General features: G+C 37.2%; 1 protein-coding gene across 1 annotated transcript in view; it reads right to left on the bottom strand.

Annotated features, from left to right (window-relative positions):
• Positions 1-5,976: 5,976 nt before the first annotated feature.
• Positions 5,977-12,026, bottom strand: part of LOC146141182 (uncharacterized) — a 39,994-nt gene continuing 33,944 nt past the window's right edge. The window contains exons 15-21 of the mRNA XM_083392839.1: positions 11,074-11,229; positions 9,351-10,625; positions 8,630-8,951; positions 8,021-8,147; positions 7,427-7,546; positions 6,950-7,023; positions 5,977-6,140 (exon numbers count right to left, since the gene is read on the bottom strand). Of these exons, the coding sequence (XP_083248965.1) occupies positions 6,062-6,140; positions 6,950-7,023; positions 7,427-7,546; positions 8,021-8,147; positions 8,630-8,951; positions 9,351-10,625; positions 11,074-11,229 (2,153 nt within the window). The 3' untranslated portion in view covers positions 5,977-6,061. The remainder of the gene's footprint in view (positions 6,141-6,949; positions 7,024-7,426; positions 7,547-8,020; positions 8,148-8,629; positions 8,952-9,350; positions 10,626-11,073; positions 11,230-12,026) is intronic.

The following is a 12,026-nucleotide window of genomic DNA, read 5'->3' on the forward strand; positions in this document are numbered from 1 at the left end:
TAGGGTACTTGCCCGCGATATATTACGTGCATTCGTGCAATGCCCCGATTTTCAAGGGTTAAAAATGTATGAAGCCACCAAGCTGTTGATTGTTGATCACCATCGCATAATAACACTACCGTGAAGTGTAAATGAATGTGTAATTCAACATGTAACCGAAAGTTATGTTCCGTATTGTGTATAAAATGGGTCGAGCAAATACTTCTCACATTTAAAGTAGGATGCGACACTTGTGGAAGCAGCAACAATATTAGGCCCTACATATTGCTAAAGGCGCTGTGTCCATAACAAATGCATATTCCCTGGGATAAATCATTCTGATCATTCGTAAAGCGAAATGTAAGATTCCATCAAGCTGTGGCCTTATAATAACTATTACAAATTACGTTTTACCCTGCGTTATTTTTTTAAGCCGCGTGTCATTGCCGATTATTTAAAAAAAAGGTAATTCACCATGTTACTAAAAGTAATCCTACAGATAATATCCTGGCTAGAGTGCGATAGTGCGAAAATAGTGTGTAAAGTGGTAAAACATTTAAATTTCTCTAATCGCTTCACTACGTGGAGCTACACGTTTGGTAAAATAAATTTCATATTATGTGTTTTTTTGATGTTACGCATTACGCAATGACCGTATAGCTTATAATAGTTAAACAGCAATGGCACTGGCAGCTGGTTGTCCCTATGCTTTTAGCCGCTGATTGTGTGTGAAATAAAAAATATTTTCCCACAATGTTTAAAATAGGTCGTCGAAATCCTCATTTAAAATCAATTGTTTTACGGATACGACCAGTGTTGTAATGGCAACAGCAGTACAATTTAGCGGAGGCGATAGTTGGCACTACCAATTACGTAATACGTATTTCCGGCGCTACATCGTTCTCGGGATGGTTTAGTTAATAGGCGCTAACCCAACTGGTACCAATGTAACGAAATTTCGTGATGTATATCGTTGGGGAATCACTAACAAACCTAAACCTCATTTTTTATTTATCCATAAACCAGGGCTGTCCAACTCAAACATGTCGTCGTGCCAATTTTTATCCTATACTTTCTTCCCGTGCCAAAGTTTAGTAATATAATTCTTTCTAATAATAGAAGCGTTTTTTTACAAAAAATAAAAACGTGTAGTCAGCAGTGCGCATTACTGCATCTAAATGTCCGTTGGGGAGCGGACTTTTGCTTTTTGTTTCTTCACACCAAACTTTATAGTTATGTGAATGCTAGCCTCCACTACAATATAATGTTATAGTATTAGAAGTAATTGTTAGTTGTCGTGATTGCAGCGATTGTTTTATATTGTTAATAAACAATAGCAATATACTGTATAAAAAATTAGGTATTTTTTTACTATTGGCTGAATAACAAATTAACTAGTTTAGGGGGGCTTGCGTGCCATTTTTTATTTGGTCGCGTGCCGCTTGTTGGACACCCCTACTACCCTAAACGTTTCACTACTTAGCGCGCTACATGTTCGGTAAATATACATTTTTAAAACATGTGATGTGTTTTTTGCCTTTCGCCCGTCTATTTTTCGCTGATTGTGCCTGAAAAAAAAAACTGAAAAATGTGCCTGGGATTGACTAAATGCTCCCCCACAATTGGGTGTCACACCTTTTAGCCTGTGTGGACGCGGCATTAAATCGGACGACGTGTTATAAATTATTGTATTTATCTGCGTGACTGTGAATGTGTGTTTATTTGAAGTGGAACGACTAAATAGCCAACGGCTAAGCACGTCAAAAATATTTTACTAACTCTACTAAAATTCGCCTGAATATCACGTAAAAAGCGAAAAATGGCTGCTACGATTTAAGGTTTTACGTTTGTGAGTGGTTCTCTATCGATGTATGTCACGGGTTTAGTAAAGTAAAATATGTTTGACGTGCTTAGCTGATTGGTATTTAGTCATTCCAAGTAAAAAAAAAGTTCAATTCTGTCAGTGATTCTTGATCGATATACATATCACGCAATTTCGTTGCCTTGGAGCCGATTGGGTTAGCACGTATTTACTAAACCATCCCAAGAATGATATGGCGCCGGAAATACGTATTTGTTAGGGCCGACCATCGCTTACGCTAAATTGTAGTCATGTTGCCACTAAACACTAGCCATATTTTTAAAAGGTTTTATTTAAATGTGTATTTCGCGACCTAGTTTAAACACAATAAGAAACATTAACTTTCGATTACATGTGAAATTGTCACCAGTTATTTTCAAATCATCGGTTATAAAGCGAGATATGAGCAAACTGACACGTTATGGGCCAACATCATATGTAATGGTGATTAACAGGAACAACTTGGCCCGAGAACGATTTGGCACCGAGATTACACATTTGCTTTCAATATGACGGCAATGAATTAATTGCGGCTTCCCACCAGCCGTTTCCATAGTTTTACTGGTATTGTGAGAAAATATTTTTCATTTCGCACATTATCACCGGCTAAAAGCACAGGACGACCAGCTGCCAGTGCCATTGCTGTTTTACTATTATAAGCTATACGGTCATTGCGAAGTACTAAAGAAACACATGATATGAAATTTATTTTACCAAACGTGTAGCTTCACGTAGTGCAGCAAGTAGGGAAAGTAAAATGTTTCACCACTTTACGCAGTATTTAGCACAGGGGCGGGCAATTTCTCCAGTCGGTTAGCTTAATATGGGAAAATGAAGTACTTGGGCGGGCCGGATTCCTGATCGATACGTTTATTGCATTGCCATAGCTAGCCTACATGTTTTGCCGAATAATGGCGGCTAATGTTGTTCTCTTTAAACACGGAAACACTTTCATTGCACATCAAACGACGGGTTTTGACTTATTCCGGTTTAGACGATATTACGACTATTAGTTATTGGTACTACTTTGGTCTTATTCCTAAATGTGTGTTATTCCGACGTTGGTGTTGTTCTTATTTCGATCTTATGTCTGGAGTCCTCTAATTTTAACCCAAAACAAAGAACTAAAGAATAACTAACAATCACTATTATTTAACCTAGTAAGCAAGTAGTGGGAGATTACGGCAGACTGCTGGGCCACATTATCATGTAGGATCGGAAACTGTCTGCGGGCCGCTCAAAATCCCGTCGCGGGCCGTATGTTGCCCGCCCCTGATTTAACACTCTAGCCAGGATATTATGCTATCCGTAACATTACTTTTTAGTAACGTGGTAAATTGACTTTTTTAAATCATCGGCAATAACACGCGGCTTAAGCAAATGACGCAGGGGGTAACATAATGTGTAATAGTTATTATAAGGCCACAGCTTGATGCAATCTTACATTTTGCTTTTCTTATGCTCGAGAATGATTTGTCCCGGAGAATATGCATTTGTTATGGACACAACGCCTTTGCCAATATGTGGTGCCTAACATTGTTGCTGCTTTCACAAGTGTCGTATACTACTTTAAATGTGAGAAGTATTTGCTCGACCCATTTTTTACACAATGCGGAACATTAATTTCGTTTACGTGTTAAATTATACATTTATTTGTATTTACACGGAATTGGTAAACCATAATATGCGATGGTGATTAACGATCAACAGCTTGATGGCTTCATACATTTTAACCACGCAAAATCGGGGCATTGCACGAATGCACGCTTATTGCAGATGGCTGCATTTTACTGTTGCAAGTAAATACCCTGTTTTTGATCTGGCAACGCCTGGTGATTCGTCTAGTAAGAGATTAAATCAGGTATTAAGTTGAGTAGGCTACTTACACCTTTCAGTTTTTAACGATATGGTTGCAATAAAAAACTTACAACTGTATAATTTTTCTGAAACATTAATACTAACAGAAACACTGTGTTTGTGCTGAGAAAAAGTCAACAGTTATTATGTGGAAAAAATCATGGGCTGCCATCTTCTATAAACCTGTAAAAAACAACTATGCATCCTTAAACGGGTTTACTAACACTTTTCAATTTCGTGCTGTAAAATAATTTTTGTTTTACAATTAACAAAGTAATTACGTTATGTTGATGAATTAAATTATTTTAGATACATACCAATAACCTTAAACACCCTAACCATGGTAACTTAATATAGACCACCAATTCGCTTAGGATTTCTCAAACTGGCCGCTTCAACGAATGTCGTCAATGATCTATTCTCGTTCGAAACAACATTTGAATGCTGTTTATGAGCGGATAAAGTGCCATGTTTTTTAATCTACTTATTTGTATTAGCAAACGTTTTGAACTTCGTCATTTTGTGTTAGCGCATATTTTAAAATCACTGCTAACAATAACAGTACTTTTTAATCAACGCCAAACTTTTAAACTATATAGTGACTATTAAATAATTGTATGATTTTAGCAGTTATAAGTTACATTTTGTTTTATGTGTATGCATTAGAGTAGTTTCGTGAATATTTTTATGGGGTATCTACGCAGATGATTTAAATGTTTTTTAACTTCATTTTTTCTGTCACTGTGAGCTACTATCCACAATTCAATGAAAAATTAGGAACTGAAACTCACAAGAGTCGAAGTAATAAACCTCATCTTACTTAACCTGTAGCAACAATATCACCAGCGTCTCACCACGCAGTTATGTTGAAAATAAATAAAGAGTTACTCGAAACGTTTAAAATGATACCTACTTCTGTATGGGCATTGGTATTCTTGTTACGTCTTACTACAACATCCAACCATTATGCTCCAAAGCATATTCCTAGTCTAACTCAATGTTTCCGATATTAACGCAACAATAGGGTGGTGGCAACTATGAGCACTTCACCACTTTATAAGGGAAACTTGGATAGCAAGGTTTAAGTTGGCCGTTTTTCCTAATTCCTAAAACCTTGATTGATTACTTTTGTTTTTTCGAGTTACAGCGTACTTTATTCTTTTTTCGCCACCAAAAAACAGTGACCTTGTAATATAGTTGTATACTTGTAACACATGGTTAAAAATCCTCTGCTTCTAATGACAGCAGCAATTTATGGTGTGATTGGCGTGATATGACTCCAAATACATGCGGACTCCATATTTCACTGGGCCTATTGGGCCAAAGGGAAGCACACAGCTCGACATTTCATCGTGTAATATCTCCGGAAGGAAACAAGATATCAATCAGATTTGTTTACACATCACTGCAATCAATCAAGCTTAGCCAGCAATCAGACTTTTTTAAGAAAAATAAAAATAAAAGTCTGATTGCTGGCTAAGTTAGGAGAACATTACACGATTAAAGTTCGAGCTGCATGCTTCGCTTTGGTGCATTTTGAGATTGTAGGCTTGGTTCAATGTTATTTTTAGGGAGCCATGTACACAAACATTTAAACCAGCTGGCTGCATAGCAATACATTTTCCTATTCTTATGCTCGCTTTATCTTAATAGTAAAAACCAGCAAATTCATTATTTTACAACTGCTTCTGTGAGATCTACCTTTTCTCGTTAATTTTGTTTTTTCGAAAAGACTGAATCCGTGTTTTTCATGACGAGTTCTAAAAACCCGCTTCTAATATCTAGTGTGCAACTATATATATATCCAAACTGTTTTGGAACCAGTATTTTCTTGTAGACCACTACTAAGCATGTCACCAAGTAAACAAAGCGTAAAAAAAAGTAATAAAAATATTGAACATGTTAGGTTACTTTTAAAATTCACCAATTCGATATGAATTTATTAAAACAGAAATTTTTATGTTTGTTCAAGCTAAATCTCTGCTCCTTAAAACATGAGTTTTTTTTATATATTTATCGTATAACATCCAAACAAACTGATATTTGGTTTACTAAGTTATGTACTTAGTTTAATCTTTTAATCTTGATATGCAACCAGAATCGTTTGTTTTTCACAATTCGGATTCAGGCAGATTCTGTAGTTCGAAAGAAAATTCAGCACATGAGTTTTTAGACTTAGTATTCATTTCTTGTCTTATTACGCCAGGCTCACAGTGCGCAATTATCACCACAACACCAATTCCAAATGTTTTTTAGTTTATTCTAAGAAAATAGCGCTGTGTTGCATAATAACGATAACAATAGAGTGGCGATAAAGTACGAAGGAAACTTGTGAGAACGATAATATAGAAGAAGTAACGCAAACTACAATTTTTCAGTGTCACCGTCGCTACCAGCTTGTTGCCTTTGATACTCTAGGTATTCTTCCTTTAGTGCCGCACATCTGAAATGATAATTAAATTATATTCAAAGTTGTAACGCCTAAAAACGATAATCCGATATAAACCAGTAACAAATTATGAACTTTAGATTCCGTTCGAAATCTGTCGTTTAAGCCAAGTAATAGGAAGGGATATACTTGTGATTCGAAAACCTTTAATTAAAAGAAAACCTGGCAATTTTTTTTTTAAAAAGGCCTTTTTTATAAATGTAAAAATACTTTTTTATATTTTTCATAAATTTTTATCAATTTTTATAAAAAGCTTATTACGAGTCGTTTCTATATGAGCTACCAATAATTCTGATCTTGTCAGATATTTGAAGCTTCAAATACAAATATTTAGTAAAATTGACGTAAAAGTAACGTAAAATGTTCTCAACCAATTGTTTGTGACTTAAATTACACTAAATTTCATTGCAAGAATTAACGCTTAAAACACAAACAGAGGTTACATATCTACAAATTTTCTGACTCGGAATTTCAACCTTAAGCTACGTTTTGTTCTGTGGCAGTTTAATTCACATTAAAAAAATGTTGTATTTGCTGGATAAATAAATCATGGCTGGGAGATATAAAATGACTTTTTTTTATTTTTTTTATTGCTACTTAAAGTTATTTGTGTTAGCTTCGTTTGGATTGCTTTAATCTTCTCTTATTGTTTAGTTAAGCTGTATTTTGAATTGTTTATAAAGAATTTATAAACGATCGTTTGTCGTCTTTGTAGCTTAACTTAATTTTAGATTCGTTTCATACTGCGTTGTTAGACGTGTTGCATAGCGATGTTTAGAAGGATTAATTTACTAGGTTCTTACCTTTTTTCAATGTTGGCTCTTGCGTAGGTTGAGTTTTGCGATGGTACCTCCAATAATCCACAAGATTGGGCGCGCTGTAATAAAAAGAAGTTTTAATGTAAAATCATTAGATATAAAACACACATATAAGTGTGTGATGATGCCCGGGGCTGACAGTGCAACTTAAATTGTCAAAGTTGTATGTTTGCGTTGTCTATGTTGGAAAAAAACATGTGCGAAAAAGAGTACTACTTCGAGTTGACTACTTTAACAGTAAATTTGATTAAAGTATTAGGAATTGAGGCAGCCATAAGAGGTGTCTCTTTTTCAATGTAAGTAAATATACAAGACACCAATATCAAACGACGAAGATATTTCTTGTTTTGCGATGCATCTTTTTTAAGCAAATAGGTGAGAAAGCAAACTATGTTATTTCTGCACACTGACGTTGGTGTATAAGCACCCCTCTTGATGGCGTTCTATGGGGATTATGCTTACCGGGTGTTTGGGTGACGCTTCTTGATTTCCTTCGCCTAAATTAAGCAACTCCGCTTCGGCTTGCGAAAGTCCTATCGAATCTGGGCTCACTCCGAGCTTGGCCAGCTCAGCTAGCAAATCCTAAAAACAGAATAAAATAAAAGTATTAATAACTTAAATTTGCAATAAAATATATACGAAAGGATGGCCCTTTAATTGATGACGTTTTTATAATAGCGTCTCTCCAAGCACGAAAACTCGAGTTTAGGACAATTCATTAACTTTTACGCAAAAGACAGGACGACGTTGTTTAATACGTTTCCAAACATTGATTACAAACACATAAATCCTCAATTCACACGTTTCCGGAAAACGACATACCAAATAGTCATTGCGATAGTGTTCAGTGCGTTTTCATTAACTTTGCAGACTTCTAACCATACTTTAAACCTTGTATACTTGTTACAGGCGTGTCTCAAAGAGAACTACGGTATTATTAGTTTATAAGGGTTTGAAGTACTTTAGGTCTCTTTCTAGTAACATATCGATGCAACGAAAAACGTTGCTGTATCAAAGCTACTATTTCGATAAGTACTTTTACAATGTTTTACTTACTTGTGACACAGGCCCGCTTCGCTTGTGGCTTCCGAAGTGTTTGAGAGCTTCCAAAATTTCTGACTCCATCGCTGATTCCGAATCCCATTCGTACTTGTCGTCCACGGAGGAATTATCACGTCTCGACCTAAGAAGGTAAAAAAGGTTTACTTGCTGTGAAGTCACAAGCATCCAAATTATAACGCCTTAAACATAGTGTTATTTAAAATTGCTTACACAGTATAACTATTCATACCTAACATTACCGAGCTACCAGTTAAGCCAAGTTATATTTTTTTCCTCATTTCTACTAAATTAATGACAGTTTACATTTGGAAGCCCATGTTTGCACAAAATTTCATACAATTTCCAAACACTTTTTTACCCTAATATAAATGATGCATATCAGTCTAGCCCACGTGAACATAAGCAATGCAGCCGTGCGAACGTGCAAATGTCAAATGGGTGATTTTATCTTGATTTGCAAAAATGCCACTAAAGATGTTCCTTTGTTGACTTAAAAAAGGTAAAAAGCAAAATAAAAGCACCATAGCATTGCTGACCAGTGACGAAAGCACACAGAACGTTTAAAGCACAAACAAACAGCCACAAATGAATGTGAAAGCCAACCTAGACTCGACGGACGACGCGTCGCTATTCCTCACGCCGTGAGCGTCGTGCACATGATCGTGATGGTGCGAGGATGAATCGTGAATGAAAAGCTGTAGCTTATCATGAGCGTCATGATGAACCGTGAAAGACGATATATCCGATGACGTATTCTGGCTCTCGTACCCGCTTGACTGCTCGGGCATTGTTACGTCACTCCCGGTGACGTCACGTAGCGTCGACGTGACGTCACTGGAGCTGACGTCAGAGGCGGTGGGCGTGAAAACGGAGCTGTTGCTGTTTCGGCGAAGTTGTTTTTGTTGTACAGTTGATTGTAGAGGCTCTAATGTAAAAGTTGAACTTCAATTACTGTTCCATATAAATGTATATTTACTCTGCTGCTTAATCAACATGTTACTCAACAAAAGAAGTTGGATTAGAAACAAGTTCAGACAATTTTATGTAGATATCAATCCAAACCACGCCGTTTATCTGGGGCAAAAATTCTCTTATACTTCCATCTCCATGTGTTGTAAGACTATGTTAGCAACATTATTTTTGTTTCTGTTATTATTTGATTGCACATTGTATTTAAACCACAATTTAAACGTTATTTGAAGCGTTAATTGACTTCCGAGAACTAAATATTTAAATTTGACTCTTAAGAAGGGTTGAAATCATGACTCAAAACCACCTTTAATGTTGAGAATTTTACTTAAACATTTAATCATTTAAAACCAACCTTGTATGCCGAGCCTATCTTCCATCACATTTAGGTTGCTCTCCTTAGACGGGAGCCTTCGGACGGTGCTCGCGCTTCCGGAGGTAAAGCTGCATCTCAGCTCCGAGTCCGTGTCCTCCCCAGCGTTCAGGAGGTCCTCGGAGGCGCATCTTTGGTCCGTAATGGAAGGAGCTCGCTCACCGATCGCTCTCGGAGAAAGGGAAGGCATCGAATTGGAGTGAGTTGCGAATGAAGGCAGGGAATGGATTCGGGATGCTTGCTTCTTCCTGGCGTTTTCGTGTGAAGGGGTAAGATTAAGAGGTTTGCATCTCGGAGCGATCCCTGTCTCTCGGATGGGAGGGAGAGTCATGGTCTTTTGTTCTTCCATCTTCCTGCCTCTAAATGTTCGTGGATCGTTTTTTGCCGGCTCCTGGCTCCTCTTTAAAACATCCTCCTGCTGATGTTGATTTTGTTGCTGGATATCCGCCGGACTCGCTCTTGGAGAGAGGTGATAGTGTCCTCCAGGGATGCCCACGTGCTGGTGATACTTTATCTTCGGAGGATCAGCAGGAGTCGGATTGTGGGAGGACATCATTGGATCCATGAAGGGGCTAAAACACCTTGAACCGGGACCCTCGCTTCCGGGAGTCCCAGGACACGAGAGTCCAAGATCTTTGAGGAAAACGTACTCTGCAGGTGGATACCTTGGATCAATTGGAGGAGTGTTCCTGAATCCGGAAGATCTTTGCACGTTTGCGCGATCCATGGATCCGAAATGTGGATGTTGCTGGTTGTGGAGCATCTTCTCGATCGGAGGAGTGTCGCAGAAAGATGTTGCTCGCATTCTCATCTCCGCTCTGCTCCCGTGATGTTGCGGAAGCGAGATGGTGCTCTTTGTGAAGTTCCCCGGAGAATTGAGGTTGCTCTTCCGTGGAGAAAGAGTCCGATTGCTCCCGGAGGAAACATCGGAGCAGTGAGGCAGGTATCTTACTTCAATGTCGCTCCTGCTGCAGTCGATCTCCAGAGAAGGTCCGTCTTCATCCTCCGCCTCTTCATCTTCCTTGATGCAAGTGACACTGGGTCCTCTAAATCGCTGCAGTTCTCGTGGAAGAAACGAGTCACTGACTGGTCTCAGTTTGCGTAAAGCCTGCCCCTGGTGGCCACGATTCGCCGACTGCACCGACCGCAGGGTGTCGCTGCGTCGCGGCTCGTTAGATGAAGACGAGCTGGAATCGTCCGGGTGGAATTTCCCGTCCGCTGATCTCTTGATTGGTTTTACTTTCGAGGCTTGATTTCCTACAAAGCGAAATATGTACTTAAGATAATTGTTACTATTGACACTAGTCATTTCAAACCAAAGCAATCGGTTTTGCCTGACTCAAAAGCGATCAATTTTAAAGCGGCATAATTTTCTAACTCGTTTTAAGCCAAAATAAACAAAAATTACTGACTTTAAATGATTGTTCAAAAGTAATGCAAGGGTACTTTTAGCTTGATATTAACCGAAGATGATGCAAGTTCGTATCGAAACGTCTTAATCACGATGATGTCGATTTAGCCGACTTTTTAGCTTTGCAATTTATTATCAAACCGTGCTTAGTCTACCCTGGTACTTTTTACCTTGGGAAAATTATAAGCATATAGCCTCTAAAAAAGCAAAATATTAATTTGAAATGTAAGATTCAAAACTATCAGGTTAGCTTAGCCTTTATAATTTGTGATTTGTAGTTAGTATTCTACTCACCTTGGGATAAACTCTTTGATCGTTTCACGGTGATGTAAGCTTGCTTGTTTTCGTTCAAGCTCTTGGTTCGCGAAAGTTTGCTTCTAATTTTTCGCATCATCCCGTCTTTGCCTTTTGTCCCACCGTCTTTTTCTGTTGTTGTTTTCACGAAAGACACTGCAAGAAAGTGGACTACGTTGATTAACGACATATAAAAATACGACAATATTCTTTTCAGCTCTTGTATGTAGATTGTAGACAGTTAAAATAACACAGAAAAAGTGTGTTTTTTGATAAAAATGTATTTTTTCTGTTTTTAATTTTTATAATCTGTCAATCTAACAAACAAATGCTAAAATTTTGTTTTTAGCAAAAATATGTTTCTGTGACATTTTATTGTATGCAAATTTTTCTTATGAACAAAATTATTGAATTTTAATTCCTGTATGCGTTCAGCCGTTCACTTAGCCTGGCTAGTAAGTTATTCAGTATTTGCTGTTTTTTTGCGGACCAAATCTTTTTTTGTCTAAGCAAGACAAATTTTCGAAATGTCTAGCTTTTCTCACATCTAAGCTAACAGCAGTCTACATCTATATAAATTATGCAATCCATTTCTACATTTATATAAATTATGCAATCCATCTGATTTTTAAACATCAGATGAAACCTTTATATTCTACACAAATAAAACATATTTAAAATGAATTGTAAAATTTTTCTTCCGACAGTATTTTAATTTTAATTTTTTTAATATTAATATAAAAATAAAAATGAAAATAATAAAACAAAATATTAGCGAAAGAACAATTTTACAATTGATACAATGCCTGGCAGCAGCAGTATAGTCATTACAAAATGAAATTATAAAATAAACGCGATTCTCTACTCAAAGCTGCACCACACCAACCTAATGTTGCAAATCCTTTCAGGCCAACTGCTCAAACATTCCCTGTAATTGCCAGTTTTAGAAGTTG

This window comes from Ascidiella aspersa, chromosome 6, assembly GCF_963924565.1.
Source record: "Ascidiella aspersa chromosome 6, kaAscAspe10.2, whole genome shotgun sequence".
In the NCBI taxonomy this organism is placed as follows: Eukaryota; Metazoa; Chordata; class Ascidiacea; order Phlebobranchia; family Ascidiidae; genus Ascidiella; species Ascidiella aspersa.